General features: G+C 34.2%; 1 protein-coding gene, 1 long non-coding RNA gene and 1 pseudogene across 2 annotated transcripts; 2 read left to right on the top strand and 1 right to left on the bottom strand.

Annotated features, from left to right (window-relative positions):
- The first annotated feature begins 8,919 nt into the window (after window positions 1-8,919).
- On the top strand, window positions 8,920-10,353 carry LOC110697131. The gene is made up of 2 exons (XM_021874480.1): window positions 8,920-8,955; window positions 9,591-10,353. The coding sequence occupies exon 2, from the start codon at window positions 9,593-9,595 to the stop codon at window positions 9,953-9,955; it is 363 nt and encodes a 120-aa protein (XP_021730172.1). The 5' UTR covers window positions 8,920-8,955; window positions 9,591-9,592; the 3' UTR covers window positions 9,956-10,353.
- Window positions 10,354-11,676: 1,323 nt separating this feature from the next.
- Window positions 11,677-17,851, top strand: LOC110697153. The gene is made up of 3 exons (XR_002506465.1): window positions 11,677-11,892; window positions 15,795-15,869; window positions 17,768-17,851. It is a non-coding gene; the product is annotated as an uncharacterized LOC110697153 (long non-coding RNA).
- LOC110697141 lies at window positions 16,606-18,666 on the bottom strand (annotated as a pseudogene).
- Window positions 18,667-19,369: the final 703 nt, after the last annotated feature.

The raw sequence follows: 19,369 nt of genomic DNA, 5'->3' as shown, positions 1-19,369 counted from the left end.
AGATTCCTACGCCTATAAAAAGGGGTCTTCGCACAGCTCTAAACACAGAGAAAATTAGATTTAAAACCCTAAATTTCTGAAATCCCTAATCTCTAAAGCCCTCTTACTATCATACTAATTTTCCCTCTTTCTTCCCAACTACTCTTCAACCCTAATCTATCCATTGAATCCCTTGGAGGTACAAAGAAGAAAGAAGGTCCATAAACATCTAAGACGGAAGATCTAAGCATACATAAAAGAAACGGTTAGTTTCCTGAGCACTTAGATAAATCACTTTTCTTTTATTGTTTAAACAACTTTAATTGATTAATTAGTGTTGTTTGATCACTTTAAAAAAAAATTTAACTAATTAATTCACATAGTACTATTTCGTTAATCAAGACTAGAATTTGAATAATTAATTGATTGTTTTATCACTTAAGACAAGGCGAATATTGTTTACTTCTTGTTCTTTTCACGAAATTGATCAAATAAGAATAACAAATTTTTGCAATGTAATTCATATATGATTAATGTGTGTAAATAAAATCAATTAACATAGTTTTAGGTATCACGTTGCATATATTGTTTGGTGATGAAATTGTGCAAAGGAAGAGCTAGTTTAGGCCGCACTAGGGCTAGGATCGCGATTCCCCTCTAAAGGGAACGTTATCTTGGTACCCTCGCTCCCGAACTCATTTCTGGTTTATGTAGACCAATTTGGGCATGTGTAAACTTATGATTCATGCTAAATATCCCTTGAACTCTACTTGGGAGAAAGGCATGAACGAGGTTTATGGGTTTTCCTAAAACTCATTGGCAAATCCTACTTGTTCCTTATAAAAAAGCATGTATGATAGAATCATTTCTAATTCAAGGTCCCCCAAACAGTCAGGAATTCAAATCCTAATACACCCTAACAAGTGTAAAGTCCTAGGCTTTTAAAGGGCCAAGGGCATTTAAGGAGAGTACCCCTTACGATGGGATCACCCTCCTTGCAGTACATTGTGAATTTCATATGATGTGCACTATTTTAGATTGCAAGTATTATTTGTGCTCTAATTATGCAAGGTGCGCTTAAAGGCAAAGATATGTGATTGGTGTAAAGATTAATTTATTACTCATTCATGATTATGCAAACATGATGAGTAAAGGAAGAATTCAAGTCTTATAAGACGAGGTTAAGGTTTTGGGGTGCCTTATGCACTCAAGGTGTTTATACACCAAGGTAGTGAAGGAATAAATAATAAATGTTGTTTGTCACTAATTAATCAAGAATTGAAATTGGAAACTTGTCTTGTTTGATTGAATTGTGTTTGGAATGTTTGTATTGTTATGCATATGAGTCATCACCAAGTCTAAACCTGTAAATCACGTAAATTACAAGATGGATGAGCAATAAAACTCTGGATTGGTGCACATCTAGAGTAATGACAATCAGGGGTTGGGGTACATGGGGTATTAGCCGTGTACTTTTCTCGAGGCCGTCTGATCTACGAGTCTATTAATTCAAATATATTTTTTTTAAAAACTAGGAGTTAGGTGAGATCTCATACTAACTACGGTCACGGAGTCGCGCCCGTGGTCATTGGATGTTTATTGATGTTTCCGAAAGGAGGCATGGGTTTTTCTTTTATTGATGTTCCAAATGGAGCATGGGTTGGACAACCTTGTCTATTGCGTATCCAATGAATAAAAAAAATGATGAGTTAATTACTTTTAACTAGGGAAGTCTTAGTAAATTGATAGTTGAGTCATGTGTTGAGTCTACAAAATAATGATGTGTGATGATTGATTATTAGTAGCATGCTAGGGGGTTTCTTATTATGTTTCGCAGCTTGTATGTACTCAGCTTTGCTGATTGCGTGTTTTGTGTGTCTTTCATTGGTCATGGCCTTCGCCTTTTAATGACCCTGTGACGATCCAATTTTTACACTTGTAATATTGGGGAGCAGATTAACCACAGATTTTTACACATGCAGCATTCATATCAGGGTTGTGGGATATTGAGTGGAGAGTTGGTTATTGTTCGCAGTTTATTTCTTTTCATAACTTTGAATTTATTTAAACACTGGTTTTATTTATTTACTACTTTTGTGGTGTTTTGAATAAGGGTCTTAATGGTTCCAAGTTGTAAGATTTAATTTGGTTTTGTTAATTGATTTTGAAACTTATTTATAATTGCGTTAGTTTTTCCGCTGCTAATATTTGATATAGCCTTAACGTTTGAACACGTGGCGGTAGCACGCCAGAAATTCTCTTGTATTTTGTTCAGGGTATTTACAGGTTTTAAAAAGAGAATTATTGGGGTGTTACACCTCCCTTCCCCCATCCCGTAAAAACGCCGTTTAACCCGAGACCACCTCAATCCCTTCCTCGAAAAAACCCTCCATCACCACTCACTGGCACCCAAGCCTCCTCCTCTATGCCGACGTTCTCATCCCCCAACCATTTTAGCCCCTTTATCCCTCAATTTTGACCCATAATCGAAACCTTAAAACCATTATTAGGGTTTCAATACGGCGGTGAGGATATTGGGTGTTGCGACGGGGATGGTGGTTTGGGTCGGTTTCGGCAGGTGGGGAGGGGTGGTCGGGGGTGGTTTTTCGGCTGCGTGGGGGTGTTTTTGGGTGGGTTCTGGTGGAAGGGGTGGGGGAAGGCTGGTGAAGGGGTGGTTTGGGTGGGGGGCTGGTGGTTTTGAGGGAAGGAAGTTTTTTTATCTTTTTTTTTTAATTTTTTGTTTTGTTTTTTTTTTTAATTTTTTAGACCAATCAGGACTTGACACGTGTCAAGTGACCTGATATAATGGGTCATTGACTTTTGTTGACCAGTTTGGGATTGAAGAAAAAAGAAGACCCCTAAAGTTCGGATTATTATATCAAAATTGATGAAAGTTGAGATTATTTTTTCTAATTTTTCCATTTTTTATAACCAACCTAAACTCATCCACCAACAAAATCTATCCAACTTGTTCTCTAAACGAAGTAGTTCAACCTAACTCGAAATCGATCAAACTGTCAAGTTATTCCATATTACATTTTATTTTTCAAGCTTATGGAGGCATATATTCAACCATTAACATACCTAATTATGGTTGAGTAAATATAACTAGGGGTGAGCGAACCGAGTACTCAGTCAAAATTTTAGGACCCGGACCTGGAATTGGTTGGGACCGGGGCCTAAAATTTGGTACTGGTTCAACGTGGTCCTAAAGTTTAGGGCTTGGAATTAGAACCACCGAATACTGGTTCCGATTCCTGGTATCCACTTATGTATATAATTGTTAAAATATAATATAAATTATACTACGTATTATTGATTTTAGTCTATTTTTATTTTTAGCGTTTAACACTTGTATTTATATATGCATTAAGTTGGTTTTAAAAAAAATGCATTAAGTTATTTTATTTATGTTTTGTATTAATATTATTTTTTCATATAACTAATTAGATACATCTAACATAATATTATTTTTGAAAACTTATTAAATATAATATATACTGGGTGACCGCCTAATCGGTCCCGGATCCAAAAAAAATCGAGAATTGAAATTGAAACCGGTTGCAACCGGTCCCTTAATTTATTATCGGAACCGGAACCGATGGTTCCATTTCCGATTCCGGACCCACCGATTTCTAACCGATTTCGGTTCCAATTTCAAGTACACCCCTTATAACGTGCACAATTCTGTTAATGTACGGTTGATGCACCGGGTGCATCATGTGCATGGTGCACCCGAGTGCACTATGCGCATGGTGCACCCGAGTGCACTATGCGCATGGTGCACCCGAGTGCACTATGCGCATGGTGCACCCGAGTGCACTATGCGCATGGTGCACCTGCAAAGAACATTAGGTATATTTAAAAGAACATGGGCGAAAAAAAAAAGAATATTATAGATATTTATAAAGAACGTGAGCATAATATGTTCTTTAAGTTTGATTATTATGTTCTTTGAGTTTATACAATATGTTCTTTAATGTATGTACATTTAAGAAAAAAAAAATCAATCACCTGAGTAATTAGGAAAAAAAACATGTTGTTTAATGTATTATCATATTATTTTTGTAAAGACTTTATGTTCTTTGGCTAGAGGTGACCAAAGTTAGACCGACCTGACCCGATTTTTGACGGGTTTTGGGCAGAAATTTTTTTTCGCCCCCAAATCGGGTTGGACCTAGCCCGTAAATTTAATTTTTAGGGCGGGTTTGGGAATGCGTTTTTATGCATTTTAAATGATTTTTTTACTCGACCCGAAAAGCCCGCACGACCGGACCATTTTGGGCACAAAAACTTCGGCCCAAAACTTGGCTCGACCCGAGAAGTGAGCTGATTTTTTAACCTTGGCCCGGCCCGCCCAATGATCACCTCTATCTTTGTCAAACACAAATATATTTTTTTTTTGTCAAATATTATGTTCTTTTCAAGTACGTTCAACCACCCAATTAATCATAAAAATAACATGTTCTTTTTATAAAGACTTTACGTTCTTTATAATGTCATGTTCTTGTCAAACACAAACATATTCTTTTGTCAAACACAAGTATGTTCTTTTTCAAACACTAGCATGTTTTTTTTTTGCCATGTTTTTAAAAATATGTCTAATGTTCTTTCCGACATGGTGCACCCGGGTGCACTATACTATTTTCACAATTCTGTTAATGTAATGATGTAAGTCATGTTCTCTTCAGCTTAATTTATGTTTAGTTTAACTCCAATCAGTTCATTTCAGTTTAATTCCCTATTTCCTTCTCTCATAAAATATTCATTTCATCAGTTCAGTTTTCGATTTATTCAATTCTACTCCCTCCGTGATTTTTTAAGTGATACACTTTCCATTTCCGGCCGGGGTTTTTTTTTAAGTGATACACTTCCTTTTTTGGCAAAAAAATACATTAAAATATTATGGAAAATTTGTCAGAAAAAACCATTTATAACCACTTTTTTATTGGAAAAAACCTTATAAATTTTTTTTGGCAAATAGAAACCAAATTGTAATTTTTTTTTTTTTGTTGAAGACAACCTGAGGTCTCTAATCACACAATTAACATCTAATTTTCCATTAATCCTTCTAGTTACTAATAATTCTCACTTAAATATTTAATAATTATGTTAATTTATAAATAAAAAAAAAAAAAACAAAAACAAAAATCACCCCCATCACCACCAGCCAACCACCCTTTCCTTCTCCCCTTCCCGTGGTAGCAGCCCCTTCCCCATCCCCAGCCGCCACCTAGAACCCCCCAACCCCTGTCGACCCACCTCCTCCGCCGAATCGACCCCCTCCTTTCCCCTTTACCCTCGCCGCGCGCGACCATCCTCTAAACCTTAACTCGAAAATTCCAACCAATAGAGTGGTTCTAAGGCTGCGACTGCGGCCGAAGTTAGTGCGGTGAGACTTGGGCGGTGCCCAGTGCTGATTGGTGAGTCGGATTATTGACGGTTTGAAGCGTCTTATGATTAAATTGTGGTTGCTGGTATTTGGTGAAGGAAGCAGGTTGTGATGTGTTGTTGTGGAGGGCAGGTCGAAGCAGAGGAGCTTGGCGGGCAGCAGCCAAGGTCGCGAACATGGCAGACCAGCAATGGATTGGACGTTGGTCGCCGAGAGTGGGGGTTAAATGCGGTGGCTGGGATGGGGATGGGGAGGGGGATGGAGTGGCTGATTGGTGGTGGGATGGCGGTGCATTTTTTTTTGTTTTATTTTTTTAATTTATATATTAATTTAATAAGTAAATAGCTAAATGAGAGTAATTAGAATAAATAAGATAAATTAGTGGTTAATTAAGTGAATTAGTGTTCTTGGTTGTCTTCAACAAAAAAAATTTACAATCTGGTTTCTAGTTGCCAAAAAAATTTTATAAGGTTTTTTCCAACAAAAAAGTTATTATAAATGGTTTTTTCTGACAAAATTTCCAAATATTATATCTCTCTCCTCTCATGGTCCCCATCCAAACCCACTACTACTTTTTTTATTATATCTTTCCTCTCACATTTATTACTTTTCAATAAACTATAAACCCCACTATCTTTCTTTAACAATTTTTTAATACTCTACTACCCCACTTACCTCTTATTTTATTTAAATCAATTAAATTGCCTAAAATTATGTGGCGGTCAAAGTGTATCACTTAAAAAAACAAGAAGGGAGTATTCAACTTAGTTCATGACTTCATGTAGTATAGTTAGGGGTGGGACTTCGGTCTGTCAGTTCGGTTTGACCTCGGTTTGAGTCGGTTTCGGTTTGGAGCGGTTCGGATTGAAACGGTTTAGTTTAGCTGGCGGGTCGGTTTGGTTCGGTTTGGGTTAGTCACGGCTCGGTTTGGTTTCGGTTTATTTCTTTGCGGTTTAAATTCGGTTTGGGTCATAAGCGGGTCGGTTTATAAACGATTCGGATTATGTCGGTTCGGTTTGATACGGGTCGGTTTAAGGGGCGGGTTTACCCGGGTCAATGTCAGTTCGGTTTACAAACGGTTTGGATCAAGCCGGTTTGGTTTGAAATGGGTCGGTTTAGGGGCGGATTTACCCGGGTCAATATCGGTTCGGTTTATAAACGGTGCGAATCATGTCGGTTCAGTTTGAAATGGGCCGGTTTAGTAGAGGGTTTACACAGTTCAATTGGTTCGGTTTATGAACGGTTTGGATCATGTCGGTTCGGTTTATAAGCGGTTTGGGTCATGAATTGAATTCATGATTGTTTTAAAGATCGCGTCATGACCATGATTTAATGAGTTGATACTTATAATACGATAAATCGATAATTAAGAATGTACAAATATTCAATTAGATTGATCAACAAGTGTTTTAAACTTTTAAGTTTTAATAATCAGATATGTAAATATGTTTATCGATTGTAGATTTGTAGTACATACCAATAATTCAATGAGGCAATGATACTTATGATAGTATGATAATGATACCAACCATACATTCGTACGATATGATATACATAATAATTAATCTATGATTACATATACATTAATAATATCGTATTGAATCAATTTCCATTTCCAAACATTGCATTTCTTATAAATTATAACTTACACGAGATTAAATGGATTCGTTATTTAGTTTGTTACTTTATTTAGATTACTAACTCAAACAACTTAATAAGTTAAATGGACGAAATCACGAAATCATGACCATGATTTAATGAGTTGATACTTATAATACGATAAATCGATAATTAAGAATGTACAAGTATTCAATTAGATTGATCAACAAGTGTTTTAAACTTTTAAGTTTTAATGATCAGATATGTAAATAACTAAATATGTTTATCGATTATAGTACATACCAATAATTCAATGAGGCAATGATACTTATGATAGTATGATAATGATACCAACCGTACATTCGTACGATATAATATACATCATATACATAATAATATAATTACATATACATTAACAATATCGTATTGAATCAATTTCCATTTCCAAACATTGCATTTCTTATAAATTATAACTTACACGAGATTAAATGGATTCGTTATTTAGTTTGTTACTTTATTTAGATTACTAACTCAAACAACTTAATAAGTTAAATGGACGAAATCACGAAATCACTAATTAAAGTGGTGATGAAAGCATTATGCAATACTAATGTACGAATAGTCAAATATACAACGGTTAGATTGAATGCCCATGAAAAACAATGGTTAGATTTTCATTACTTTATTAGTTATTAGTATTATTACTTATTAAGTTATTATTAGTTTTATAGTTTATTATACATACTGATATACAATCACAGACTCACAGATGTCAGATATTGTCATATTGATGAGCATTAAGCCATTAACTCATTAAGTCATTAACTATGTCGTATTGAATCAATTTCAATTTTGAAACATTTGCGTTTCTTACAATTTATAACTTATAAGTAATAAACTAATAATAATAATAATAATAATAGTAATAATAATAATTATTATTATAATAATATTATAATAATAGTAGTAGTAAACTAGTAATAATAATAATATTAACAAATAATTATACTAACAATAATAATAATAAATAATTAAAAAAAACGGTCAAAAAGACCTAGAAAAGCACAAAGAAAATCTAGACCGTTAGATCTAGATGAATATTCTAGAATCTACAAAAAAAAAATGAACGGCTAGATCTAACTTAGATGTTGAGATTGAATATGGACGGTTAGATCAACTGAAGTAAAACCTAAACCTAGAAAAAAAACCCACTCTCACTCTCTCAGCCATTCTCATTCACTCATTCAGCCGTTTCTCTCTCAATCTCACAATCTGTCATAGTTTCTCTCTCTAACTTCTCAGTTTCTCACTCTTTCGTTCTGAAATTCTCAAGAATCTCAAGCTCAATTTCGTTTCATTTGTGTTTTGGATCTACATTTCTGATTTCTAGCTTTACATTCTCGTTTTTTTTGTTAATTTTTGTTGTTTTCGTTTTGATTTTTTTCGTTTTTGTTCCGGTTTGTTTATTTAGGGTTTTTGTTTTCGTTTCATTTGTGTTTTGGATCTACATTTCTGATTTCTCGCTTTACATTCTCGTTTTTTTTGTTAATTTTTGTTGTTTTCGTTTTGATTTTTTCGTTTTTGTTTCGGTTTGTTTATTTAGGGTTTTTGTTTTCGTTTCATTTGTGTTTTGGATCTACATTTCTGATTTCTCGCTTTACATTCTCGTTTTTTTTGTTAATTTTTGTTGTTTTCGTTTTGATTTTTTTCGTTTTTGTTTCGGTTTGTTTATTTAGGGTTTTTGTTTTCGTTTCATTTTTGTTTTGGATCTAAGTTCTGATTTCTGATTTCTGATTTCAAATCTTCCTCTACTTCAAGCCGTCAAACCCTAAGGTAATTTTTTTGTTAATTTATTCGATTTTTTTCGTTTTCGTTTCGGTTTTTTTTTTTTATTTCAAGTTCTGATAATCTACATTCTTGATTTTTTCTTTTGATCTCCAGTTCAGGTAGTTCTCCATCTTCAAATCTCCTTCAAGCCGTCAAAGGTAATTACTTTTTCCTTTTTGTTTTTTTTAATACAGGTTTTCTGTTTTTGTATTTGATTATTGTTGTTGTTCTTGCTTGAATATAGTCGAAATATGCCTAAAATGAGTAAAATCTGTTGTTGATTGTATTTTTGTTTTTTACGGGAAAATGGTAGATTTGTGCTGTTTTGTTGTTTATTATGCTCGATTTAAAAGTAATGATGATGGGTTGTTCAGATTATGTGATTATTATTGTTGGAATACATGCATTGTTTATTTATTGGGATTTTAGCTTTATATTTTTAACCCATATTGTTGGAATACAAGCATTGTATATGATTGACTTAAAGTTAGTACTTAAAATGTACACATATGTGACTGTATCGTATATAACTTTCTATATTCTGTTAGGATATATGTTGTAATCACGTTTGTTGTATAATTCTGAATTTTGAAACATTGACTAGTGCAAATAAAATTCTGAAATATGAGCTATCTATTTAGTTGAATTTTGGTATTGAGTGAATAGGATTCACTGTCGTGACTTCAGTGTCAGTCACATGAGACAATGCATGCTTAATTGCTCACTATTAGTAGAATCTGTCACTTAATTTTGGTACTTATAAGTTATAAATGCTGTTTTTTTTTTGTTTCAGTCATGTCTCGCGAGTATGATGAATTTGACTATGAGAGGCAATCAAATTTTGATACTGTTAGCTCTCAAGCTTCCTCTGTCTCGGTTGATGATGCTAGTAATACCGGCACTATCAATCCTTCTGTTAATAAACGTCAAAGAACCGCAGGTATATGGAAGCATTACACTTTTTTTGTAAAGACGATAGGTAATGAAAATGTAGATTATGCTCGTTGTAATTTGTGTGGTAAAGAATATAAAGCACCTGGTAAAGCGGGTACTTCAACTTGTAGAGCTCATATTAATGCATGTTTGGAAAAGCATGGTCTCCAGTCCGGTAACGAATCACAATTTGATCAAAAAAACTTATTTACAAAAGTTTGCTAAAGCTATAATCTGCCATGCATATCCTTTAAATATTGTAGAGCATGAATATCTTAGGGAACTTCATGCATATTTGAATCCTAAGGTGCAGCATTTCTTAAGTTTTTGTTAAAATAACCATTGCTCGGTGATGTAAATCTGAGAGCAATTTTAAAAAACAAAAGCTATAATTTTGAAGTTGCTTGAACTTGTTATGAGCTGCTGCCTGCTGGTAGTGCTTTTGCCTTTTGGTTGTTGTCTCTGCTGAGTTGTTATTGCCTATATTGTTGCCTGCATGAGCTGGTTCCTGCCTCCTGCCAGCTTGAGGTGCTGTGTTGCTGCCTTTTGTGTTATGAATTTATGATAAGTTTTGTTGCTGCTGTTTCTTATGCTTGCTGTTTTAATTTTTCTTGAATCATCGTTGCCCTTATCATTTATGTTGAGACTTCAATGTATATGTACTTGCTGGCAGCATTTTTCAAGTTTTAAGTTAAAACAACCATTGCTCAGTGATGATACGATAAACGTAAATCTGAGAGCAATTTTGAAAAACAAAAATAAGTTCCTGCTGAGTCCCTTCTGCTTATATTATTCCTTGCTTCGGATAAGTTGCTGATCTGTTATTGCGTGTGCTGGTTCCTGCTTGTTGCTGCTATTTCCTCTGCTCTTGGGTGCTGGGCTGCTGCTTCAAGATTCTGCTTCAAGATTCTGCTCCCAAATCACTCACATTCTCACTCCTCCCTTCATCTAATCATGTATCATTTTTTTGCAACCCTAAACTTGATGATGTTTCAGTTGATAAATCTGAAATCTAATCTGGGTAGTTTCATTATGTATTGGTATATGTATTGTGAATTTTAATCAATGAAAATGGTGACTTTTTTTAATTGCTTGTTGATATTACTCTAATTTTAATGTTATTTATCTCCAATCTTATGTTATCTTATTGGATGATCATGAATATCAAGGAACAATGAAGATAATTTGGGTGGACTTTATTACTGGAATGAAAAGATACAAATGATATATCTTGTAATTAAAATAAATAAGTAATCTAAAACGATATTAATAATGTCGTTGGCCTAGATCTAGGTGATATAAACCTTTGTATAAACCTAAGCCGTTTGATTAGATCTACATTTATTAACATTAATTATTTAATTGTATTTACTATTTAGCCATTTAGGTTGTAAATAATTCAATTTGAATTAAGCAGTTTGTAATTGTATAAGTTTAAACAGGTTGCGATTCGAAAACAGTTCGATTTTAACGGTTTAACGGGTTATGGCAGTTCTGTTTAGACAGTTAGCGGATTATAACGGTTCGGTTTATACGTGCGGTTTAAACGGTTTCGGTTCATAAATGGTTAGCGGGTTACAAATGGTTCGGTTTAAACGGTTTTTTTTTCGGTTTAAACGGTTTCGGTTTATAAACGGTTCGGGTCATTAACGGGTTTGTAAACCATTCGGTTCGGTTTCGTTTCGGTTCGGATTTGCGCAGTTTGGTTTGTTATCGGTTTACGGTCCGTAACGGGTTGACATTGAGCGGTTCAATTCGGTTTCGGTTTGATATTGAACGGTTCAGTTCGGTTTTCGGTTTACATTTATCGGTTTATAAACGGATCGGTCCGTGATGATTCGGTTCGGTAACGGGCGGTTTCACGGTTCGGTTTGAAAAGTCCCACCCCTAAATATAGTGTCTAATTCAAAGTCAAAGTCACAGTCAAACGGTAGAATGTAAAAAATGTTAATTCCATAGACCATAGCGTAGAATCTGAATTTCCACCGTCTCCACAAACAAATTACCCTCACATGGCGGTGAAAAAGACGATGATCAATCTGCAGCAACAACTCTACCAAAATTCCTGGACTATGCTCGAATTCGAACAAATTCTTGAACATCAACGTCTCAAATGGACCCCATTTCTTTTTAGCTACGCCTGTAAATTTGTCAATTTTTAGGTAAAATTGTAACCCTTTTCATTGTTCTTATTATTTTGTCTGCTTTTTATTGTTCTTTGTTCTTTCTTCTTTGTACTATTAATTGCGTGAGAATTTGTCTTGAAATTCGTATTATAGTTGATTAGATTGCTCTTTTAATTAGTGGGTATTAACTGGAACTCTGAATTATTGATTAATTAGTTTATAATTTGAGCAATTTAGTGGGCCATTAATGAATTGTTTATGCTCACTGACATTGCTTCTCGTTGGTTTTCTCCAAGTTCTTTATTGCTTTTTATTTACTGGCGTGGGTAGGAAGCCAATTTTTTAAACCCCCTTGTTATTTGATTAATGTAAGCAATCAACTATGAGGTGCATATGTAGTGTTACTTAATTTGATGGTACGCTTTGGTAACATGAAACCGATGTCGGCTGCGATTCGCTATCTAGTTTAGTTGAACTCATTCGAACGTGTAACATTGAACTATTATTTGTGGCCATGTGGGATGATTAGTGAACTAAGGGAATATTTGAATCTTAAAAATGGAGAATTGAGCTGTTCTTCTCATGCTAGAATTGGGTGTAGTAAATTTAGGCGTTGTTCTCCTCGCTTTATTTTCAATTACTTGAGCCTTATTGCCTTATTGGAGAGATTGTTATATACACCGGGTGTACCGTACACCCATGGGTAATTTATACCCATTTTGATAATTGTTTTTCATTTAATCATCAAATGATGAAGAAAAACTAACCTATGGTTAGTTAGGTGTACGGTACACCCTATTAGGAGTAAGTTTTGTTAAGAATTAATAAGTTTAGATAAGATAATGTAAGGGTTAGTAAGATCAAATAATAGAAGATAAATAAAGAATTGTTAAATGCAACACATTGCGAGGGCTAATAAGTTTTAGTAAGGTCTGATAAGATCTATAGGGCCCAATAGGATAATAATAAATATAAGGGCTAATAAGTTTATTTAAGATAAGATACTTTGGGCTACTAAGCCCGGATAGAATAATATAAGTGAAATTCAGGTAAACAACACAACTCCTCATGTCTTAGAATAATTGAAGATTTGATATATTTTTTTTTCACTATACTATATCAATTATTCTGTGATGGAGTATTTTAGTATAGCTTGAAAATGTTATGTTTGGATGCTATCTTACTTGGACTCGGATGAAGTGTTAAATTAGGCACGGGTGTCCAAGCATCGAACTCGCCCATTTTTTATAAAAAAGTTGTGCTTTTAGTTAAAAATGAAGTGTCCAAGTGTCAGTGTCCGACATGTGTCGTGTCGACACAGACACGTGAGGTAAATGAAAGAATCCGAGTAACATAGTTTGGATGTAAAAAGCCAATGATAGGTCTTTTATGGCATGGAAAAAGAGTTAGTCATACCAATTGCTTCTTTTTTCTCGAGCTAAATTTTGGGTGTTCTCTTCACTTGAATTCTACTTGTTCAAACTTATTAGACATAAACTTAAAGCATTTGAACTTATTGGCCTGTCTCCAAACTTGTTAGTTGACAATTGAAATAGATATCCCTTAATGATCCTGAACTTATTTGTATCAATTACAAACTTATTGCCTATGAACTTACCTTATATGAACTCATATTATTTTTGTTCGAACTCATTAGCCCAAAATTATCTGAATTGAACTTGATTTAGAATATTAAGTAGAGGATATGTTAGTCAGGCATATGGGTTTGTCCATTGTAGTCCTAACCTGCAATAAGTTACCATCAATTGTGCTGAATTTGGAAACACTACAGCCATTGAGAATTTCTTGGCTTAAACAAAAAACATTGGTGTGAGGAGAATATGTAACTAGATGTCTAGATGTGAGGTTTATAGTTTAGAGGCCTCCAACTTTTATTGAAATTTTTGTTTGAAATTATTTTGAATGCGGATAAGACTTTTTCATTTAGAAATTTTGTTTGTAAATATTTTGAAATGCAGATAAGACTTTTTCATATAACCTGCATTTTATGTTCTTTCGGGAGAATGATGCACGTCATCCTGCTGGATTTAGGATTCTCGGTGAAGTGAGGTGCTTATTCCTTTGAGGAATTTTGATTGTTATTGTAAATGCTATAACAATAAGACATGAAAAAATTATTTATTGTATGATTCGTCGTAGTAGCATATAAGTATTAACCACAATACTTATTATTACTTACCTCGTTGTTTTAGTTGACACGTATTTCTTTTTAAGAAGTTTATTTTTAGTTGGAAGGTTGTTTTTTATTTTTATTTTTTTTATTTTTTTTTTGTTGTGGGTAAGTTTATACCTTACATTTACTAATGTATCCCACTTGATTTATTATTCTCTCTCATTCTCTCTCCTCTCCTTAATTGAACGCGTCAACTAAATAGAAACGGAGGAAGTATTTTTTTTTTTTATCTTTTTTTAAGTAAAGCTTAAAAGGGTAGTCTGCTTCAAGGTTCTGTAGTGAAAATAATTGTTCTTGAGCTACTCAAGAGTGTCTTAGTTTTGCTATCTATCAAGTTCAGCAATCAGAACAACACCCTTTTTGTAAATATTTTTTTTACTATTATTATTTTTAATGTTCTTGAGGACTGATCATTCCTTGTGAGTTAATTGACTTTAAGTTTAAGGATAAAGAAATCCAGGGATATTTTTATATTAACAAGCCAAAGGAGCACCCTTTTTTTAATTTTTTTTAATTTTTTTTAAATTTTTTTAATTTTTTTTAAAAATTTTTTAAAATTTTTTTATTTTTAATGTTTATGTATAAGCTTAATGGTCTTGACTCTTGAGGTCTGATCATTCCTTGTGAATCAATTGACTTTAAGATAAGAAATCTTGGAATATTCTGAATAATTAAAAAGCCAAAGGCATACAGGATGTTAAGTATGAGCCTGAATTAGGTAAGAGGTGAAGAAGTTTATACAAAGTAAATAACATCTTATTTTAATTTGTTTGATATAATATTGTGCTACCTAAGATTGTGGTAATGAGAATTAAATTAATCTGTATAACAGTTAAATTGGTTGAATATGAAAGCTGTGCGTCACATGAGTGTCATTAGCTGCGCAAGGCATTTTATTAATTACTTTTTGGAATAGGAGGTAGTTAAAGTATCGCCTTTCCTGTAAAACTTGGGTTTCTGGTCTTTCTACGAGGCTTTTATACATTTATACTTGCTTGCAGCCTTGTAAACTTAATTTTATTACTATGTCTGGTGGGGAATGAATTCTCTTTCACTTACCGAGCTGCTAGTTTGAGGTGTTCTATCTGACTGTTTGTTATCCATGTACACTTTTTATCTTATCATGCAATTCACGTATGTTATTCCTACTCCCTGATATATAGAGCAATTTTATCATTTTCCCTACTCAACTTGGAATCTTGTTTCACCATAAAATATTATATTGAACTTTTGAAGAGTATATATGATTCCTACTCCCTGATATATGGAGTGTATGTGATTCCTTTTTACTGATATGTAGAGCAATTTAAAAGAATTTCCTTGTATTTTGGCGATTGGCACATGATATATAAAATGGTAGCTATTATGTGGAGAAATTACAGCTGGATACGTGACGAGGTAATTTTCTGTCCTGTGGTAGTTTACTAGCATAATTACGGAAATAGGCTGTGAGTATGTGAATCTGAGCTTCAGTTCTCTAACTGTCTACATTCTCTACAATAAGCGTATTCTATAAACTATCAGAGAATATCCTGTAACCTTCTGGGACAAAATAGGGGATGGTTTCCAAGTTTATTGCTAATTCAGATCGGTTCTTGTGCTCTGGGACATTGACAAAGCTTATGAATTTTTTATTATAGAAACAACTGCTTGCCATAGGCAGTGACTTGCAGGATTTAACATATTTTTTTTTATTTACATGCAGGATTTTATACATTTTGATATTTTATCCATTAACTTGCAGGATAGGGACTGTATTTTATAAGATCAGTGTCTAAAATTGGAGCTTCTTCAAATCGTCATGAAAGACACTTGTGAGGTATGAGCTATATATTAATTGAATATTTATATGTAACATTGTATCATTATAATAAAAGGAAATACTTAATGCATCTCTGTCCTATAAATCTATAATAATGAAAACTTGTAAACGCTCCACCAAAAAAATATGTCCAATGTATTTTTTCTGGATTCCTGGATATAAATTATGTATCAAAACCATCAATCCTCTTAGTGTGATGATGACAGTCATGAAAATTTGTAATGGGATCCCACTTGTGTAAATATATTTATTGGCAAATGATTTAGCTTGAAAATTTGTGGTTTATTGATTAAAAGTTTTCAGAATCAACTCTATCAAAGACCGTACAGCATCTATGCCTTAAGTCCCAATGTTTATAGTTGCCCAACGCACCAACCTACTACTATTTTGCTTTCTTGAGAGTGCATGCATCTCAGGATTCAGATCTGAATTAGAAAGCCTTCTTTCATTCTCTCTCACCCCTCCCCCCCCCCCCCCCCCCCCCCCCCCCCCCCCCCCCCTCTTTTTTTTTTTTTTAATAGACTTCTTATCTGCTATATATCATTAGTAATTAGGTGATACATGAGTTTATAGTTCGTGTATCTTTCATTTTTTTTATCCAGTGTTTCTTTGCAGTCATGTAATTCTTTTTTTCATGAAATGACTCCTAGCTAACGGCTCTGTTAAAACTTGATGTCATCTGTCAGCCAGGAGTTAATAGTTGAGTATAAAAAAGTTTGGACTACATTGACAGTTGAGAAACAATTAGTAATGTGATATTCTTAGTTCCAAAAATAATTTAGTTAACTTGTTGTAATTGCTTTGCTTGGACTGTTCTAAATACAATTTTCCTTGATCACTGAGATGAAAAAATTGATAATAGTTAGGCATATTCTATATTTATCATGTACAGGAATTTCTAAACGGTTCCTTGGTTGACAGTCTTGACATGCATATTTTTCTGCATTTCAATCGAGTTTTCTGGACTCTAGAAAAGCCTTCTTCTTTGGTTCACATGATGAAACATACTCAAGGAAAGTGGCAAAATCTGTGTCCTTGTAACGCCTTGGATTATTTTTGTTAATAAGTTTGGGTGAAGGTTGAATAACACGCTCGAAAGGAAGACTGTGAAGAGATGCTACAATTACACGTGTTTTCTCTTGATTCACTAGTACTCTGTGTAGCACACTCCTATACTTTCCATTGCTAAATATCTGTAGCAAAATAAAATCAAAATCTGCATTTAGTTTACTGTAACATAACTGTTCCAACTTCCAACAATGCAAGTAAACATATATTTGTTTGTTTTTATGGAATTGATGGAAGAATCTACCTCTAGATGATTACCAATATTTACAACAAAAGCATTTGGGATCGGATCAACTGTCAACCATTTTTCTTCAAACTGTATTTGTAAACCCTTGACTTCATCCTGGAGAAGAAGGGTTAGGAAGCCATAGTCTGAATGTGGTGGCATCCCCAGTGTGAGTTCAGGTTCTGGGCACGGTGGATAGCAATTTGCCACCATCATCTGGCTCCCCTCTTGAAATTCTTGCAAAACTTCATTTTGTTCTGCTATATTCATTTCTGCATTCCACAGTCCAAGGCTCTCTAGGATGGCCCTCATTAGCATCAAAAACAGGTTTCTAGTTTGCGTTGAGTAAGCAAGCTGCCTGATCCCTATAGAAGAATTTAAAAAAGTAATTAGGATTTTTATTTTTATTTTAAAATTCTTGGAGGGCAATTTAAGACCACTAATTCTACTTGTTTATTCTCAAAAAGGAAAGGCAGCCACAAAATCTATCCTCTGCTGGCTGTCCTACTGCTTAAACGAATCATTGCGTTGTAAAATAATCATCAAGTGGGTAGGGTTGCATAAAAATATTAATTGTATGTTATCTCTGTTACTACCTCAGGTCTTCTGGTGAAGAGGGCCAGAGTGAAAAGACATCTGGTACGGGGTGGCAAACAAGCTTCAGAAAGTCTCTCCAACAGTAGTTTCCGTCTTTGTTCTGATTAAAGCTTGTTCCATATCGGACTGGTGCTTTCATATCTGTGGACATGTACTTGTGTCGTTCCTCGAATGGGAGCTCAAAAAATCTTTTGCATACATCAGTCATACTGCTAATAGAATCTGTGGGAATGCCATGATTTACTACCTGCAGCAACATGTTAAATGGTAAGTTTTATGCTTAAATATTTATGATTAGCTTCAGATCTTAGCATGAAAGCAATTGTGGGAAATGGTGCATTGTGGTGCTTAAGGGTTGTAGCTGACCAACCTGAAAGAAACCATATCGTTCACAAGCATTAGTAAGGGATTTGAGCACTTGAGACCGGTTTAGGTCCTTGTAGTTCAGCAAAGTCTATGACTGGAAGTTTGATGTTTGTTTCCTGAATATGTGATTCTTTTCTCATGTTTGGACGGTCTGGGATGGGAAAGATGTACTTGTTTGGAACTTTCTTGATTCCATTCTCATGGAGATGCCTCACACCTTTCTGGTATTGGTTTTCTGATTGGCTGTCTCTCATCTTCTTTTCTGATTGTAGCGAGATTGCCGGAGACATTAGTTTGAACAGATTCCTGTGACATGCATAAATAAAAGGTCAATTATATAAACATGTACGGAATAGCAGATGAGAGAAGGGGAGGATAAAGTCAACGCTGTATTAAGTACTACCCGTACCTTTCTTTTATGGATGAATGAATACAATGAAGGAAAGTTCACAAGTAATTTGTTTGAGATTTATGATAATGCAGCACTCAATTTATAGAAGTGGCTTAGCAAGGCTACGTCAAAACAACAGTTGCAAGTTTTTGAAAACCAGCACTTTGGAAAAACCAGCTTTTGGTATATATTTTTATTAGCAAGGGGGTGGGGGCACCAAGTCCAGAAAAACCATCACCGGATTATTTAATTCAAGCAAAGCAATCTTTCCTATATAGTATGACCATTGACCAAAGTTTGGGTCAAAGAACGAGTTCGTGGGGTCCTAGGCTTTCTCCATCTTTGTACTACCAAATAATGTCAAGGCTTAATTTATTATTCCCCTTGATGTAGTTCTCACTTGAATATTTTATGAGTCATGCAACTGGCTGACTTTTGGCATAATGTTTTTTTAAAAAATATAAATTAAAATAGGGTCTATATCTTATGTAGGCTGTCTATTGTGTTGAAGTCCTAATCATGTCATCAAACTCTTTTAATTCAGTGTATCTTTTCGGATGCTCAAGCTAAAAAACTGATGCTTAATAATTGCTCAAGTTGTGATGTTTTATGCTGGACAGCAAAGTAAAGAACAGTAGTTATGGACAAATTACAACTTTCCCTGCATTTAAATTGGTATATCATTGTTGGTGTGTGGGTTTGGTGCTAATACTGCTAACACTAAGTCCAATGACCCGGGTAGGAGTTCTACTGCAGAAGTTTAGAGTAGTAAATTCTGAGAATATTGAAACCCATTCATTTGAACACCTATTTGTAATTTATTTACTTCTTGACATATCCTTTATGTCA

Source organism: Chenopodium quinoa, unplaced genomic scaffold (assembly GCF_001683475.1).
Source record: "Chenopodium quinoa cultivar QQ74 unplaced genomic scaffold, ASM168347v1, whole genome shotgun sequence".
NCBI lineage: Eukaryota > Viridiplantae > Streptophyta > Magnoliopsida > Caryophyllales > Amaranthaceae > Chenopodium > Chenopodium quinoa.
This window is presented reverse-complemented; position numbering and strand designations above follow the sequence as displayed.

Excerpts from the sequence above, each read along its gene's own strand:
- LOC110697131 (XM_021874480.1), top strand. The coding sequence starts at position 9,593 with ATGTCTCGCGAGTATGATGAATTTGACTATGAGAGGCAATCAAATTTT.